An 18,852-nucleotide genomic window follows, 5' to 3' on the forward strand; every position below is an offset into this window, starting at 1 on the left:
TTGGCATAAGTCTCCAAATTCTTGATTTTCCGCCCTTAACTAGAAGGAGGGATCTGGCTGAAGACAGTTCTTTTTGGTCTTTTATTTTATCAGGAACCTCCAATCCTTAGTTACGATGCCAACGTTTAGAGTAGTTTCCAAAGGTAGTGAAATAAGTATGCAAGTACACTTTGACAAAATATCCTACTTTTTTGTAAGAAAAGTGGTGGTTCTAAAAAGAAAAAGTGGTAAGTGTGGATCTTGCTGCGTTCATCCTTAGGAAACTAGAAACTCACCATCGGTTGTTTTCAGAACCACGAAGCTTTCACAAAAGAGAAGTTTTTTCTTGGTGTACTTGCAAGTTCATTTCACTATTTTAACCTCTGCCGTGTAAAGCTTCAAATAATATTGTTTGTAGGGTTTGCATCATTTAAAGGCTGCAGAACAAATCGGAAGTCAAAGATGATGTCAATGCTAGCGGCAAAGCCAAGGTTTTGGTAAATGGGTTGATAGGCTCTGCACAAGTACCCCTTAAACGGTATTGGGAGAGACATTTGAACACATTGCTGACAACGCCTGACGATCACGCAAAGACGCTATGGCATGGTGCACATTCAGAATAAAAGAAGTTGCGCTTTACTATGCCCTATACAGGGTGAGTAAAAAAACACGAAACCCAAATGTCGGGGACTATTGTTTTAGTGAAGTTCTGCATGTAGCACTTTCAAAATCTAGAATATGAAAGCCCACTTCATAAGCTTTCTTTTAGAACAAGAATCATTCAAATCACCTATGATCTTTTCAAGTTGCGGAATTTTAAACACAACAACCATTTTAAAGTACTGTCCACGGATCGATAAAAAGGTGTGCGTTCTTTCAGCAAAATGAAAACAATTCACACACATCCCTATGTCATTTGTTTTCATTTTGCTGAAAGAACACTTACCCTTTTGTGATCCGTGGACAGAACTTTAAAACAGTGCTTGTGTTTAAAAGTCCGTAACTTGAAAAGTACATGAGTGATTTGAATGATTCTTGTTCTAAAAGAAAGCTTATGAATTGAGCTTTCATATCCTAGATTTTGAATGCTATGTGTCCCATCCAAGGGGCTCTCGAAAGTGGTAAAAAAGAGCCCTCTCTTGTTTGCGAATGGAGCCATTATAAGACGAGGGGGTAAATACCTTGGGAATATGTGAAGGAGTTGTTCCCTGCTGGGTATGTAGGGCACCTCAGGGTCATGGTATAAGAGTCCCAGGATCGCTGCCCCGGCGCAGGCTCGGGTACGATCAATCTTCTCTGCTGCCTGCTGGGCAAGGCTCTGCATCAACTGCTGAATTCTGAAACACGAAAACATGAAACTCAGAATAAGAGATTTGGAATCTCGACACATGGGCATCAATTGGTGGGGGACGGGGGACATGTCCCCCCTCCACTTTTTAAAGTAGGGGGTATCATATCGTTTGTCCCCCTCACTTTTTTTGTCCCCGAACAAAATTTGTAGCCTACGTCTTGATTCTATAGCTCAGGATAGCCTCCAGACTTGAAAATGATGTTTAAATGATGATGAAAGTGGTCAGAAATTGCCTCAGATCGCACCACAGAGTGTCTAGAATCCAAAATTTTCAGGGGCCTTTAAACAGGCCCCTTATGACCACGTCATAAGGGCTTCGCGTTCACATTCCTTCTGATCACGGTGTGTCCCCTCCCCCTTCCCAATTTTGAGAAGCGATTGACGAAGAAATTATGGTCCATGTCACAAATAATGTCATGCTGACACACTAAGCATGTACTACGTCTAAAATTTACTGGGGACGCAGTCGAGTCCATCACAACTCCAGTCACGAGTAACAGTGGATGAACAATAACAAAGTAATTCCTATGCCAAAGCTCATTTGAATAGCTGGTGATTTGAATTGGGACTGGAGGACTTGTGATGGACTTGCAGGGTTTTGCAGGCACTTACATGTATGACTACATCCCTGCTATCTGCAATTGCTTTCGAAAACCTTTCTTGACTTTACTTGTGATGATAAACACCACTCCAGCTTTCACAATTAGAGAACATTATTAAGTAGCGCCAAGCTCACACTTCTTAAATGAACTGTACGTGTTTTGGCAAGTGCCAACAAAATATTTATAGCATTTGGGTCTTCTCTAACTTTAGGGTCCAACTTTTGTTCCCGTCCCTGTTACCTTGGTACTTTGTTATTTACCATTCAAGTATCATTAAGAATGACTTCAAATGATTTGTGATTTGTTGGGTAGGTAGTTTGCTGTTCATAATCACCCTTGGAGTACAAATTTCATTGACAAGTGCCTCAGAATACTAAAATCTTAGATGTCAGATGTAACAAGTTCAGGTAAAATAAGTGGACCTCAAATTTATGGAATGACCCATTGTCTTGTTGCAGTGCTGTAGTTTTGAATTTGTTCTTTCTCCATCACATTTGCAATGAACGACTACAGTTGTCCCTGAAATTAGATTGATGAAGGATGATAATGATGGCAACTCACATATCCGCTGAGACCAACGTGGGCTCTGTCTTAACCACCAGACTTGTCAGCTCATATAGGCTGGTCATGCTTGCCTCTCGCACCCTGTAACAACCAAAGCAAGCTTGAAGTCAGCTTATGCAATCACTTAAAGCTACAGTCCATCATTTGCAGCTATCCAAAAAGTAACTGACGTAATTATTGTTGAAAAACATACTTGGCTGAAAGATAGTAAGGGGACTAAACTACTGTGAAACTATTCTTTCAGGCAAGCTGTCATTTTGAAGAAATCAATGAAAAAAGGCCAAGTTGCTTATGAATTTAGCTTTCCAGTCATTATTATTTTTGGTGCTACATATTTTTTTTAATATGAACTATATTTGTTGGGGTTTGGGTTCCGCTTTTTTTGACTCACCCTGTACTTGAGTTTTGTTCACTGTTTGTTGTCTTTTTCTCTAAATTCCCATCGTCTAAACAGGATTTCATTCACTACAGGGGGGGATTTATAATGATGTCTTTAGACACAGCATGGGAAATTGTCTATAAAGTTGGCGAAAATTTAAAAGATTTTATTTTCATGCGCCACATATACATTTTCCAGAGTGGAGGACCATTTTTTTTCAGCGTGGGAGAATTTCAGCGTGTTGGTTGAGGGGGGATCCCAAGTATGACTGCTTCAAAGATTTCACTTAATGACGCCGTACGAAAGTGAAACAATCAGTTGCAAAGAATATTTAAGAATATTTGAAGATGACCGGCATACCATGCACCGACGTCCCCTCTGCTGTCAGTAGTATAATCCTTCATAGCTCCTAGCAATGCTGAATACACCATGCCTATGTTATCACCGCACACGACATTGTTCGGATCTCCGTCCACTTGGATTCCAACAGTTTTACAAATTCTGAAATAAACCAAAAAAAAGGAGTTCCATGTTACACAGCAAACAGTTTTGCTTGCAATAGATCATTTATTAATAAGGGCACGTGGGTAAATGTATGTGTGCCTCTTCAATACAAGGCTGTGTATTTCAGGTGCATGCATCATACCCACGCATGTCAGCTTTTGTGCACGCACATTGGACGTTAACCCTAACCCACCTCAATCCTCTCAATCCTCCAAGCAGTTTTAGAGGCTTTTTGTGGATTGCGGTTGAATGGCAAAAAAAGAGCTGGTTGATTTTGGAGGATGCATTGTGTGGAGTTCGTAGGCTGTACCCAGCATTGTTTATGTTCAGCCATGCATAATTGAGCCCTGCATTATGCTCCATATCATCCACACTGCCTCTGAATGTCATCCGCAATGCCTCAACCCATTAACAGAGATTGTTTTTGAAGGATTGAGGGAGTGGCCAACCCTCTACTGACCAAGAAATAACGGATGATTTTGCAGGATTGAGGCTGAATCAAATTTTGACATGGTGGCAATTGGAGGATGTTGAAGGATTGAGGATGGTTCTACGGGGCTAGGGTTAGCCACGGCTGTGATCAGTCGAAACACCAATGGGCTGGGCTATTTTGTGCATATTCAGAATTAAAAATCATTGTGCGTTCTTCGGAAATACATGCGCAATTCAGTGCACGCATGCGCGGTGTCTCCTTTACTGGAGCTCTCAAAAGTGTTCACAAAGCACCATCTATTGTTCATGCATGGAGTCTACACATGGTCAATTTCAATGTTGAGGATACAATTTGTAAACTAGCGATTAGGATTTAAATCCTAGACCTCAGCTGTTGCTGACAAGCTCTAGGTGTTTCGTAACGTACCTGGCTATTGCCTTCATGACCTCCCGCCTGGATTCAGCAAACTTCTCGACCTCTTTGGTGATGACGGAGGCTTTGGCTAAGCCTTGCAAGACCTGACAGGGAAGACAAAACAACCAACACACAATTCAAAACTGAGGACACATGGTATTTAATTTCGTGCCAGAGTGTGAAAAAAAATGACTTGGCCTCAACATTATCATGGTCAAGTTACTTGTGAGGGATCACAGGTCGTAACAAGTCAATCACAACTCAATCACAAGTCATTCAAAAGTCATTCACAAGTCAATCACAAGTCCATCACAAGTCAAACACACATCATTCACAAGTCAATCGCAAGTCAATCACAAATCCATCACAAGCCAATCACAAATCCATCACAAGTCAATCACAAGTCAATCCCAAGTCAATCCCAAGTCAATCCCAAGTCAATCCCAAGTCAATCACAAGTCCTTCACAAGTCAAACACAAATCATTCACAACTCAATCACAAGTCATTCACAAGTCATTCACAAGCCAATCACAAATCCATAACAAGTCAATCACAAGTCAATCACAAGTCAATCGCAAGTCAATCACAAGTCAATCCCAAGTCAATCCCAAGTCAATCCCAAGTCAATCCCAAGTCAATCACAAGTCCTTCACAAGTCAAACACAAATCATTCACAACTCAATCACAAGTCATTCACAAGTCAATCACAAGCCAATCACAAATCCATAACAAGTCAATCACAAGTCAATCCCAAGTCCATCACAAGTCAATCACAAGTCAATCACAAGTCAATCACAAGTCCATCACAAGTCATCCAGTCCAAAGTCAATTCACCAGCTATTCAAATGAACTATTTCAAAGGCATTTCCTTGATATTGTTCATCCCCTGTTACATGTGACTAGACTTGCAACTGGTCTTGTGATGTACTTGTGGAGCATCACAAGAACCACAACTACAACACTGGCCAAAAACAGTTTGAGTAGAAGACTTGCGCGGTGGAATGGAAAACAAGAATGAGGTTCGCTGTGTGATTTGTATCTTCCGCGAAGAAAGATTGGATCCAAAAAAAACTAGAGATGAAAATGTATTCTTAATGCTTTTGGACAATATTTTCTGTTCTACCTCAAAAGAATGCTCTTTTAAAAAGTGTGTACATGGCATCAGTAAGAGATGTAAAGCACATATCTAGCGCTTGCAAAAAAAAAAACCGTAAAAGGATAAGCACTGAGGTATTTCCAAAAAGTTTCATTGAAATCTGACTCGGTGACACCACCGCTTTTCTGAAATTTAGGTGACTAGTATGGAATGACTAAGCAACACTACCTACTACCCTATGCAACAATTATTTTTCGTTGGTGGTGGGACATCACAGGGCTTACCCTCATGAGTTTAGTCTTGAGCATGAATTTGGGCTGGTGGCCCAGCGACATGGCAGCACCCATCCGGCCCATCTCCTGCTGGCCGGTCACCAGCTCGGTCAGGTACCGGTCTAAAATCTTATCTGTTAATATAAATGCGAAAATGAGAAAATACAATCTACGATAATACATCATGTATTAGATTACATTACCGCAGTCTGTTCAATGCTAGAGCATCCTTATTAACAACAAAAATGCTAGAATTGATAAATGATAAAGAAGCAACCTTAACCCTAAAAGGGCCGGGTTATTTTGACCATCTCTCAGCGGATTCTGCCCCCCCCCCCCCTAAGATCTCGGCCATCGAGTGACGAAAAATTTTGAAACTCGGTTTATGCATAGAGCAACTCACATACCCAAGAAATTTCGTGACTATAGGAGGGTTTTGGAATAATGGCTAATTAATTATTCATATATGCGAATGTTAATTCTGCTCTGTGTACACGACGTATATGGGAAAATTCAGTTTTCACGGCATGTAGCGCTTGAAAAATTTTCGGTGCGCAGCAACCCGCAGTCCGATTTTTATGTTTTTGGTATGAAAAGATGCGCAAGGCTCGAGGCTAAAATGTCATAACAGCTGGGGTCGCGCAAAAAAAATGTTTTTTCAAATCTATCGCGGAAAAAGTTGAAGGAGGGGGGGATTGACCTATCGCCGTTTTCGAGTTAGCCACGCCCCCTAGACAACCCAATGGAGTTTTGGTACACTAAGTTTTGTTTGTTTCAGATTTTGCGCATTCCGCTTCCATTTGTATATCATGCAATTGGATGATATTTCACAAGTTGCGTTAATGCGATTCTAACGTGATTCTAACGCGATAGGTCAAATTAAAACAGAGAGCACATTCACATGAAATTTAGTCACGCATACTTCAAGCAATAAATGCATGAACCAGTGCATGCATACACTGGAACTGTTGTGAGTGGTCAACAACAGCATTCCTGTGCTGTTCTTGAAAGGACTAAAGAGCTCCACTTGCACATTATCACATAGAGCTATCCGCTCCGTTCACAAGTACCCCCTCACCGGCAAAGGAAGTACAGTTGGGGGTGACCGACCGACACCATCTTGCCTGACTGCAATTCATTTGCCGCGAAGTGCGGCCACTGCGCGTAAATAGAACAAATCCCCTGGTGTACGTGCGTCACACACAAGGAACGGTGCGCGTCAACCAGCTAAATGTCCCGCCCATGGGACGTCGTTGTTAGGTAAAAGGGCGCCCTCTTTTGGTAGCGCACGGAGCTCATAACTCAAATGCCTTACCTTGTATTCCTGGTAGCACATTGCCATCTAGTTGCTGGTAATACTCCATATAGAACGCACCCAACGCCCGGACTGCATAGCTCTGAATATCAATCGCTGTACGCTGTAAGCCGATCAGGTTATCATCCAAGACTGACTGCCACACATCTAGGGTAACATCAAAGAGTACACATTGGAATGGTTTTATAGCAAGCCAATCCAAGACCAGGTATTTCAGGCATTTCCAAACTCTTTTACAAGAAGAGTTGGTGCCTGAAATATGAAATATATACAAGCAATGAAATGGTACAAAAAGTTAAGACTTTCTTAAATTATTAAGTTAATTGCAGAGGGTCATATGATTGAAAAAAAAAATTTAAAAATCCAACGAAAAAAATTTCAAAAAAATCCAACAATAAAAAAATAGAAAAAAAAAATAGGAGCAAAAAATCCAAAAATTGAGGAAAAAACAAGGTAACAAAAATTCCAAGATCTAAAAACACCTGTATCCAAAAAAATCCCAAGGTCAAGAAACCATAGACTTAAAAGATTCCTAACATCTAATAAACCAAGCCTTAAATCCTTTTCAATCCTGAAAAAATCTTTAGAAAGAACAAGCTAACAGATAAAAAAAAAAAACCCAGATCAAAAAAATCCCAAGACCAGAAAAAGCCAAAGATAACACAAATCTTTTGAGCTGAAGCAGAAATTAAGAGATATATGTGATGCGATCAAGCTAAATGAGTTGTTTGTCGACCCTGGTCAAAACATTTTTATTACAGATTTGAAAAGAGCACAATCTCAGCTTTACTGCTGTGAAAACTGCATTCTGTTTCCATGTTTAGTTAAAAAAATTATGGAAGTCGGAACACCAAGAGATGTGATGAAGTGGCCCTATTTTGGCCTGTATCTCCAAATGAAAATTCCCGACAAACGACTCATGTAGCTTGATGGCATCATATATTTGTTGCTACCTAAAATATCTTCTCCGTGGAAAGGCAGCTTGGACACTGACATCTTCTCAATGAAGACACAGACGGCTGGTCGTAGCACCTCGCCGGTCACACCACGGAACATTTTAGCCTCCACCATCTAAACACAAAACCATGAAAGTCACGAATACAAAGAACTCTTTAAGTAAACACATTTCTCCTATAGACTAATTCAGCAAAAAAAAAACAGTTTTGAGGTGAAACAAGGCTCGTTTTCTGGTAGTACGTACACACTTTGGGCTCCTTCCACTTTGCACACACGTCATCTTTAAGAACATCTGTGGCGTGCGAGCGGACATGGTTTCACCTCAAATATGGCTTCTAAATGTTTTTAGCCAAATTAGTTTATATCCTGGCAGATGGAAATATTGCAAATAATGTTACATAATGCTGAAAACCGTATCCTAACTCCAAAAAAAAACTGGATCAATTTAATAAATGTTTGTTAGGTAACTAATATCGATTTTATTTGTAGCAAATATTTAGTGACATGTTCTACTGTCTATAAAATATATTCATATTACAAAAAAAAGGACAAGAAGTATTATTTTTCACTGAAATCAATAGTCTTCAAACATTTACCGTTTTGACAATCTCTTTCAACCCTTTCACACTTTGAGGACCAAGAACTTCAGCAATGGTTCTGAAAAAGTGTACAAATGAAACAAAATATTTATCATTTACTCACAATAAAACAGTAAAGCCCCAGTCACACAATCACAGTTTGAGCTACGAATATCCATGGTTTACCAAGAATCAATCGATCACGATGAACCTTCGAGATTCGCGGAGAAATCAACTTTTTAAAAATGCACTACGGTTTCAGGACGGATAGCCACGACTGTCCTAAGGTTTCTCTACGAATACACTACGGTTTGTCAAGAAAATGGACGAAGTGTAAGGACTGTCGACAGTATTATTAAGAATAATGACGTTAAAGCCACGGTTGTCTACGATTTGGTCACGGATGACCAAGGTTCTCCTACGAATAAAGTGTAGATATTCGTAGTACAACCTAAGCAGAACCCTAGCACATCCGGGCATATCCGTAGGACCTTCGTAGCGAATAACGTAGAGATTTCTACCACGAATGAGCAATGAATCTCCAAGAATATGCACGTATAGCCACAAATAACACTACAAATAAATACGGTTGTCCTACAGATGTCCCACGGTTGCACTACGGATTAATTTTCATGGCGGTTCACCACGAAAGTTATGAACAGTTTCAAACTTCCGTAGCCCCTCCACGAATACCCAAGGAAGATGACAGATATCCACGGATGTACTAAGGATGAATACGGTACTCCCACGGTTTTTCAAGAATTTCAAACCATGGAGATCCGTAGCTCCAAACTGTGAATGTGTGACGGGGGGCATTAAACGATATGCTGTCTATAAGATCATACAGTTTACCAAACAAACCTGTTATTGTCCACGGCATGTTTGTAGAGTGCGTGCGTTAGTTCTGCAGCAGCCAGTAAGGCACCGTGTCGTGTGAAGAGGTCAATCCCGGTGGTCAGGGGAATCAGTGAAGGAAGGACTAGTGAAAAAAAATACAAACTCTAGCATTTATGACAAGACTTAAACTTGCATTTCAGGCATACTGAAACTAACCAAACATATGTTGTGTCTATTGTGTTACAGTGATTAAATCCTCCTGCTGTCAGAACAGTTACGGAGAGTCAAAAATCCATTCTCTTCCCCTGTCATGCCTTTATACACAGGCTAGTCACCAACAGTCAAATCGTACTTGTTGTAGGCACTGTGACAGTCAAATTCAATCAACAGACAAAGGCAAGTAAATGGCAGGTACGTTTTTGTACAGCTGGCTTATCAATCTCCTGCAGTCAAAGCACAGCTGTATCAAGTTACATAAACAGTCACAGCCAGTCAATCTGCTTCATGTAGGTAGGACCTCTTAACTGTTAACACAGTCACTTGATTGAGACAGAAGTACTAAAATCAAATCAAATCTGAAACAATTAATCCTAACCCCCCTAAGCCTTTTTTTGCTAGGAACTATCCTCAATCCCCCAAAATTTTGCACTTATGTTCATATGAAGGATACCAAGCGCCTCAATCCTTCAAAATCGTCAGACAGTCCTGCCTCTCAAAATGCACTCATCTTCAATCCTCCAAAATCCTCCTCCTCTTCAAACAACATCCTCAATCCTCCAAAATCCTCATGTGCTTCAAAACCATTCATCCTCAATCCTACACAATCTTAGAGGATTGAGGTGGGTTAGAAAGATGAAAGATCAGAAAGATGTTTCACAAAAAGGTGTATATTCCTTCAATAATGTTATTTTAGATTCTATGATTTTACAATCACTTTTTAGAAGTCGAAATCTGCTGTCCTTGCATTTGTACAACCAGACAATTGTAAAATGGGTGTACAATAGCAATGACTACCTACCCGTTTCTATCATGTAGTTGGGTGCTTTGGGTGTCAGGTTGTGTAGTGCCTGAGACGTCAACTCACGAACTGCACTGTAAAAATAGATTCAGGGTACAGTATGAAAACCATATTGCTCCGTAAGATTTGACTCAACTGAATCACTGCCAAGTTATAAATACAAAGACAAATATTTGAACTCTGAACTATGTTGTTGACGCAACGGAAAGAGTCCGTTCAAGTTGACTTTTAAAATACGATTAAGTGGTTTCATTTATTATGGACTTTGTACAGAATGTGTCTGCTGGACCCGAACAGCCAGCCTACTGTCTTCTGACTACCTGAGTCACTAATTGAGTCATAGATTGAGTCACTGATTGAGTCACTAAGAACAAAAATCCTAAACTGAGAGTTTAAACTGAGAGTTTCAGTTCCAATTGGACTAGGCAAGGTCACTGTTAATATAATAATAAACAAATAGCAGGCATTTATATAGCGCTTTTACGCCGCAACAGGGTATCAAAGCGCTTTACAATTATTATTTCCCCTGTTTCAATGGGCAAACACTCCTGAAACCTTCTCAACAGAGTTGTAATGACTCGAGTCAATGACTCGACTCGAGTCCGACTCGAGTCACATTTTTTGGCGACTCGACTCGAGTCCCGACGGGTAAATGACTCGACTCGACTCGAGTCACTGCAAGCAAATGACTCGACTCGACTCGAGTCCCTCATCAGAATGACTCGACTCGACTCGAGGAAGGCTAATAAGACTCGAGTCCCAAAATAAAAGCAAAACTTACTTGCGAAAAATATTTGCAATGACTTACGCTGCGCCGTTCGCGTTGGCAGTTTTTGTTCACGTCACGATAATGTTCGTGAATAATGTACAAACATACACCGTGCCGCGGACTCCCACCTTGTGGTTCTATAGCATGTAATGCTAAACCCGGAACCAGACTTAAAACGCATTTCTCAATCCGTGGTTTCATCATTGGTTTCGGGCGATTCTGAAGTTCTTGGTGGAACGCTGGCTAAATTCATGTCCCGATTTCACACCAAAAAAAATGGATATGGACGGGCCCACCTTTAAATAATCAGAAACAGTTTTGTATAATGCAATTAGGTTTTAACCATTGATCTCCATATACACAGTATATGGAGATCAATGGTTTTAACGTTGTCAGTGATCAGCGAACAACAAAATCTAGACCCGAAGCCAAACAGTTATAAGACCGAAGTTTCACATCTTCTTATCTGTGACGTGAGCTAGCAATGGAAACTGTTGGTTGGGTACCATACACCATACTTTATGTCTTTGGATTTCCGTAATAGACTGGTGCCTTGTATTCTTTCTCTCTTGTGTTTGTTGCTTTTTATTGTAATTTAGTGTTCAAATATTTGTGACTCGAATTGACTCGAGCTAAATACTTGACTCGACTCGACTCGACTCGACCACACTCTGTGACTCGACTCGACTCGACTCGACCCTGTTGACCTAATGACTCGACTCGACTCGAGTCACTTCTTTAAAATGACTCGACTCGACTCGAGTCACAAAAATCAGTGACTCGTTACAACTCTGCTTCTCAACTCCCTAGGGAGCATACACGGCCGGTAGGCAGCCATTTCAGCACTTTTGGCCGTAATCAACCTCTCACAGTAACCAACACTGCCCTCACATATCCATCTACTCCTGGGTGGAGAGAAGCAATGAGTGACAAAGTGCCTTGCCCAAGGGCACATGCACCATGACCTCAGAGTGAAATCGAACCCACAACCTGCAGAACTACCCGCAGACCACAAATAAAATGCTCCAGACCACTAGGCCACGGCACGCCACACTCTTGTTTATAATCTGTGTATGTTTGCAACTTACTTTATCTTTGTACCATTTGGAAACAACTGTTTTCCAGGACATTAGACTTGAATCAAATTTCTTGAACCACATATCAGGAATCCTGAATTTATTGATCAGAATATACACAAAGATGTCAAACGTTTAATATCAACTTACCCGTCCCAGTGGCCTATCTTGATCTTTGACAGGTGGTCAATGAGAGGTAGCGTGTACTCCTCAAAATCAGCAATGTAACAACTGGAATCAGAAGAAAATCAAATTAATATTTAAAAAAACGTCAAATTTACCTTTATATTGCACATCCCATGTTCTTCTAAAAATGGATTTGTTTTTTCTCCTAACACAATTTCAATTTTGAAGTTTTGTTTTAACGAAAAAAACCAATTTATTTTAATTTGGGGTGTCTGCAACCATCTGAAAAAGCGATCTGTGTATTCTCCATACACATGAACCCGTCCAGCAAGAGCTGAACTACTGTCTGGCAGAGGATGTCAGAATTGGGAAGAAATAATTAAATAAATAAACGTCAGTGGATTTTTTCTTTTTACCTCATTCAAAAGTAAATAATTTTTTTAGTACTGGGAAATACAGTTCATAACGTTTATATTGCAAGGATAAAATAGCAACTGAAAAAAAATTTAAAATCTATTTTGCACGGTGAAACTCGAAAATAGCACAGGGAACGCATCTTAGTTTAAGATTACTGAAAACAGGAAACAAATCATGGCAACCAACCTAATGTTGAGAAAGACATTGTTCCTATTGCCAACAGCAAGGAAGTCAGCCGTTGTAAGGATGTCAATGCCATGGGGGAAGGTACCCTGTCGACCAACGTTCTCCTGAAATGCAGCCTGGGAGTTAAACAAAGAAAAAATAACCAAACATCAAGGGGCAATAGCCGTCATATTTTTGCTTTTAATTTTTGAGGCTTTTTTCCCCCAGACTTTATGATTTGGTGTGATTGATCAACATATACTGAATATTGATTTACAATCATTAATCATGAATTTCTTTGTAATTGATAAATCTGTCCATCACCACAATTGAACAAACTACTTGCCAGTGTGATTTACACTCTTGTACGCATACAGCCCATTGCGAAGGGCGATTTCTAAAGGTTACGTAACACTTTATTTTGAATGAAACCATATGTACACAGACATGGTCACGTTGGCGGGTGAAATCTTTGAAAATTAATTTCTCCCGATTGGAAGACCGTATCTTGGTGCAACTTTCAGGATTTATTTCCCCTATAATGATCCAAGTATGTGCTAAAAATCGTTGTGATATGTTCATCACTTTTCATTGAAATTGGAAAAATAGGCCTGGCTACGAATCAGCAGAGGAAATCAGCAGATCCGAGGAAAAGTTGCATGCCTGTAATAAAAAGTTATTTCGTACCGATGCCGCTCTCCTGCAGTTGACCTCCCTGTCAAAGACGGTGGTGATTACCAGAGCAGACGCCAGCTTGTTGACGTGGGGACTGATGTCCTCGGGGTCATAAGCCCGGGCAAAGGCCCAGCAGACGTAGCAGGCTGCGTCACGGACGTGAGCACCTGGAGATCAACAAGAATATGGAGAATAACTAAGATCTACAGCGCGTCCCAAAATACCCGCAACTTTCTTTTGCGAAGCCGTAGCGTCGGCGCGGAAACACGTACCGCCATTATTTTTATACCATTTTAAATCTTGGAATCTGAACTTTATCCCTGGAGAGAATTGTCACGTCGTGAATATGAAGAACCATTTCCGCATTAGAACAAACTGAGCATGACTGATTTTCCGTGAAATTGGTGGAGTTTGTTTTTGACATGCCTTTATTTGAACACGAATCATTTCAAAACCCTTTTGTAAATCAAACCAATACCTACCAGGGATAAAGTTAAGATTCCAAGCCTCAATATGATATAAAAATAATGGCGGTACATGTTTCCATGGCGACGCTAGAGCCTCGCAAAAAAAGGTGCGGGTACTTTGGGATAAAAGTAAAGTAGTAAAGTCTGTCCCGAGCCAATGTGGCTCATCAGGCCGGCGTTTATCTCCGGTTTCAGTAGCATGAAACAACTGAGAATATTTCTACTCCCCCTGGATGGGATGCTAGTCCATTGCAGGTTACTCCCAGCTAATGTCGGTACCCATTTATACTCCTGGGTGGAGAGGGGCAAGTGGGGGTGAAGTGCCTTGCCCAAGGACACAATATATGACCAGCGGCTGGATTCGAACCCCGGACCCTCTGATCATGAGTCACGAACCCTAACCACTAGGCCACACACTCCCCGGGTACTTTGGGATGCGCTGCATTTAAAAACACTGATAAAAAAAATTTATTTTATATGGCTTGCGGTGCTGATTCAACATCTGTTATTCGACCGATGAGATTGTACTCAAACAGCAATTCAAAGAGCTATGATCATCCTCGTCTAAGTTGTTTCAGGTATTTGAAATGTTTCGAAGCTACGGCAATTTTTTTAAAATCAATTGTTTGTATATTGTAGGCCTACACTATGTCATAAATTACACACTAAAATCAGCTGCCGTTTCCCCTACATGTACAAAGTTCCTGTTAGGAACAGGTAACAATGTAATGAACATGGGCAATTTCCATAGGACTCACCCCACCCCTCATTGGGTATATGATCAAATTTGTTTAACTCACCCACACTGCAAGACCCTTTCTTCTCATCATATGCTAGCGCTTTCAAGACAACTGGAACAACTACACAGAAGACAGTAAAGAACCCGAGTTTTAAATAACTAACCCTAAATTTTTCTATAATCTCTGAACTGTTGTGCAAGCATTTAAAATAATAAAAAGGGGATTTCAAACAGCTCTTCAAAGATGGCTGCGAAGAGTTTTTGAATGCAAATGTCAGTATATTTAGGTAGGACTGAGTTACGAAGGGAATCACATGATAAGGATGACTGCACAAGTCTGTCATCCGTGATGGAAGCTAAGCTATTACCTACTGGTAACCTCTCTGGTAGAAGTAAACCACGTCGTCCTAGCTCAGCCAGCGCCAGGCATCCGCCGTGCCACGCACCGTCCCACTCACGTAAACTGAAAGATGTTATAAATGATTCTGTAAGTGTTGGTTGAGGAACCAGGACCCAATTTCATGGCTCTCATGTCATCAATTCATCACAAGTCATATTGGTGGAATAAGGTTTGCATAGCGGTTCTTTCCATGCTTTCCACCGCTGTGACCCGGGTTCTAATCCCGCCTGGGCCAAAATATGGATTGGGGCAATTCCATGGTTACTCACGTTACATTTTTGATGTACCGGTACTTTTAAGTTTCCTTGGGCTGTAATTACCTTACTATAAAGGTTAAATAACTGTTATCCCCATGGTAGATAGAGTAGACCTAGACCTACCTAAGCACCAAAGATGACATCCAGAAAAATGTGTTTTGTATGATAAACAAGATGCACAAAATCGGTTACTCACGTTACATTTTCGTAACGTGAGTAACTGATTTTATTTTTGGTGCTTAGGTAGGTCTAGGTCTACTCTATCTACCATGGGGATAACAGTTATTAAACTTTTTTCAGGTAGGTAATTACAGCCCAAGGAAACTCAAAAGTACATCAAAAATGTAACGTGAGTAGCCGTGGAATTGCCCTTTGGGTTTTCAGTCCCTGTCTGATTCCATGGGTTTTCCCCAGAATAACTTTCTGAGGTTTCCGCCCACCCACCAAAGTTTCTTCAGGCTTGCGAGCTACAGTGCCTAGGGCCCTTTTGAGGAATCCTTGCTTTCATTACCAGAAAGATTTAACAATAATAACATAAAGGCATTCCTGATTTGTACTTTAGCCCTTGCTCTCTTACAGGCCATTGACTTAACAAGCACAATTTGCAAATGATGAAGTATTTTGGAGAATGTAGCACTTAGCAAAGCAAGGGATAGTTTATTCCAACCCTGCTGCTTAGTGTAAGTATAGAACCTGGCAGAAGATTCATCGGCACATTTCTTGGTATAAATCACCCATAAAGTAAGGATCCTGTGCTTACAAAGTTAAGCTAAGCCGAGAAGTGATATTACTGATAACCAGGAGCAAATATTTCATCCCAAATGATGACTCACTTGAAGAGTTCCAGCACAGATTCCACCACCTGATCAGCCAGCTCCCTGGGTAATCTGCTAGTCAGCCGACCCACACTACAAGGGGATAAAACATTTCAAATAGTTCAGAAGTCGTGTTTGTCAAAATCCTCAGTGTCCTACCCATAACCAGAAAACACAGTCACCTTTTTTCAGGATAAATAAACCCTCCTAGTTTTTCTCCAAATTTTACTAAACCACTTTTAACTGTAGAGTTAGCACCCTCAGTTCAGCATTTTTTGAGGTAATATTCTGTTGAGTATGGATAACACTTCAAATCCCTGCACAATTATTTTGAGTGGTTAAGCTCAGGGCAAGCAGGTGGATTCGGACTCGCTTCACTGCTCTCAATAGTGCTGGTTTTTCTTTTGCAGTGATTCTCCGTGTGACACTGTTTAACAACTCCCAACTCTTCACCTGAAACTGACATGCAGGGTTTTGAAAGTTTTAAACGTATAGTCCATCATTTGTAATTTGTGCATTTTGTTCAGTTGAAGCAACAAAAGTGCTCAAAATCTAAAGAAGGGTGCTGAACAACTAACCTGATGAAGTTTCAGCTCAGCTTTAGCTGTACATTTCGAGAAAAACAACATTCCAGGATCTCGATTTCAAATCAAAAGTTGCTGAATCATGTTTTGAATTGGGCCTGAATTCAGCGTCCGAGACATGCTCTCACTGAGCCGATTGCAGCTACGCAATGTTGCACACTGATCTGACGAATTATAGCAACTGCGCGCGTGTGCGTCATGCCAATGCTTGCGCACGCTTCGCCGAATAACAAAACGAACTTCAAAATCAACAAAAGGCCTTCTTTTGTTGATTTCTTCAAAATGACAGCTTGCCAGAAAGAATAATTTCAGAGGGAGTTTACTCCAATTACTGCCTTTCAACCAAGTATGTATCCAACAATAATTACGCCAGTTACTTTTTGGATAGCTGCAAGTGATGGACTCTGGCTTTAAATATTGCTGTGAATACTGATTTCCCACTCGGAGGGTTAATATGCTTATTGGACTTAAAAAAGGACTTGCAAACAACACTGTCACTTACCCCTTAGCTGCAGACCATCTGACCACAGTGTCTCTGTCACGCAGACCAACAAGAAGTTGCTCTGCAACGGAAAAAAAAAAGAAAACTTAGTGTATACTCAAATTCATAGACATTTAAAGATCAAATTCTCCAACTGTTTTCTTCAAAGTAGTCTTTGTGCAGTTAATCCCATTGCAAGGAGACAGACGGCAAAGCTGCCTCCGCAAAGAATTTGACCGTGATTGACAAGAGCAAATAAGGTACTAAATGTTGCTAAACATCTATATCAAGTTCTTGACTTACCAATGACTTCCTCTATTTCCTCAGGCACATCGTATTCGTCGTCCTCATCCTCAGGAGCAATCTGTGAGCTGACGGTGGCCACAGCCAAGGGGACCGAGACCTGACCGTTCAGGTTGTCAGCCAGTGATCGACTGCCTCGCTGATACCTAAAGTCCAAGCAAACTCAGCGTTCTAAATTCAACTTTAGTATTACACATTAGCTGACCTTCAACAATTTTATACCCAATTAGCAGGTGACAAAATTAAAAACAGGGGTGGTTTGTTTATTTAAACATTCTTAAAGGATTTAGTTTTCTTTAGAGAATTTTTGCATCTTTCAGCTAGCACCACACAGGGTTGACAGGAAATATTATATTAAACCCAACACCTCCATGACTTGTGAATATATTTAAGATGGCACGAAAAGACGGTGTGGGTTTTGGTGGTTTTTTTGGGCGGAGTGGAGTATAGGTCTCTTTCAAAGACGGCCATCTGTGTAGAACTGCAACTCCGTATTTTACGCAATCAAGCATGCATTGCGCAGCGTTGAAAATGTTCCAAACACGTGCGCTTGCTGATCGAAATGTATTCAAAATACGACGCAGCCGATGCGCGTTATCCAAGTTGACGCTCAAAATGGCGATGCATGTGGCTGGTCTGTAGGAAATTACGTCATTTGAGAGAGACCTATTTGCAGTTCCTTACAGTACTTCTAACCAACAAGCTAGTATGGTTTCCCTCCATACAGCTAGAGGTGACTTTGGAACATTGGCCTCTCATTTCACAATCCTACGATTGGTATCCAACATTTGTTTCATGTCCTACCTCCAAACAGCAGTCCGAGCACGCAGGAACGTCAGTCCTAGTCTCTGGATCAGCTTCATGGCTAGCTTATGCAGCTGGGTGTTGTTACTGTCAAACATCTGACAGGCTACCAGTCTCTCCAGGATCACAGGAGCTGTTGGTGACGAAACGAGAGAAGAGTCAGGCAGGTTACAGTAGTATGTAAGACACTTTACATGAATATTTAGACCTTTCGCCATATTGAACCGAGGTTTGAAAACACTTGCCTGTTTTTATGCGAATTTGAATGAACAGACAGGATGGCTGATTGAAAGAACAAGTATACGATTTAATCAAAGCCAAGGATTATCATGCTTTATGTCTCTAAACAAGGCATTTCGCAGTTACAACTATATGCCTTTGCCATTTCAAATTGTAAATTACAAACTATCACTGTCATGATCATTGTCAGTTTCTCTAATTGTGGAAATTGGGTCAACTACTCATGAGTACTCT

The 18,852-nt window shown here is 40.7% G+C and overlaps 1 protein-coding gene across 1 annotated transcript in view; it reads right to left on the reverse strand.

Annotated features, from left to right (window-relative positions):
* The window catches only part of LOC119736812 (tubulin-specific chaperone D-like), a 48,306-nt gene that overhangs the window by 20,268 nt on the left and 9,186 nt on the right, over window positions 1-18,852 (reverse strand). The window contains exons 9-27 of the mRNA XM_038210822.1: window positions 18,379-18,511; window positions 17,575-17,720; window positions 17,293-17,353; window positions 16,225-16,299; window positions 15,103-15,197; window positions 14,796-14,855; window positions 13,541-13,695; window positions 12,875-12,990; window positions 12,296-12,376; window positions 10,301-10,374; window positions 9,307-9,424; window positions 8,464-8,524; window positions 7,864-7,981; window positions 6,911-7,057; window positions 5,608-5,729; window positions 4,239-4,330; window positions 3,236-3,376; window positions 2,494-2,577; window positions 1,161-1,316 (exon numbers count right to left, since the gene is read on the reverse strand). Coding sequence (XP_038066750.1) covers window positions 1,161-1,316; window positions 2,494-2,577; window positions 3,236-3,376; window positions 4,239-4,330; window positions 5,608-5,729; window positions 6,911-7,057; window positions 7,864-7,981; window positions 8,464-8,524; window positions 9,307-9,424; window positions 10,301-10,374; window positions 12,296-12,376; window positions 12,875-12,990; window positions 13,541-13,695; window positions 14,796-14,855; window positions 15,103-15,197; window positions 16,225-16,299; window positions 17,293-17,353; window positions 17,575-17,720; window positions 18,379-18,511 — 2,035 coding nt within the window. The remainder of the gene's footprint in view (window positions 1-1,160; window positions 1,317-2,493; window positions 2,578-3,235; window positions 3,377-4,238; window positions 4,331-5,607; window positions 5,730-6,910; window positions 7,058-7,863; window positions 7,982-8,463; window positions 8,525-9,306; window positions 9,425-10,300; window positions 10,375-12,295; window positions 12,377-12,874; window positions 12,991-13,540; window positions 13,696-14,795; window positions 14,856-15,102; window positions 15,198-16,224; window positions 16,300-17,292; window positions 17,354-17,574; window positions 17,721-18,378; window positions 18,512-18,852) is intronic.

The sequence above is a fragment of the Patiria miniata genome, unplaced genomic scaffold, assembly GCF_015706575.1.
Source record: "Patiria miniata isolate m_02_andy unplaced genomic scaffold, ASM1570657v1 HiC_scaffold_3, whole genome shotgun sequence".
Lineage (NCBI taxonomy): Eukaryota > Metazoa > Echinodermata > Asteroidea > Valvatida > Asterinidae > Patiria > Patiria miniata.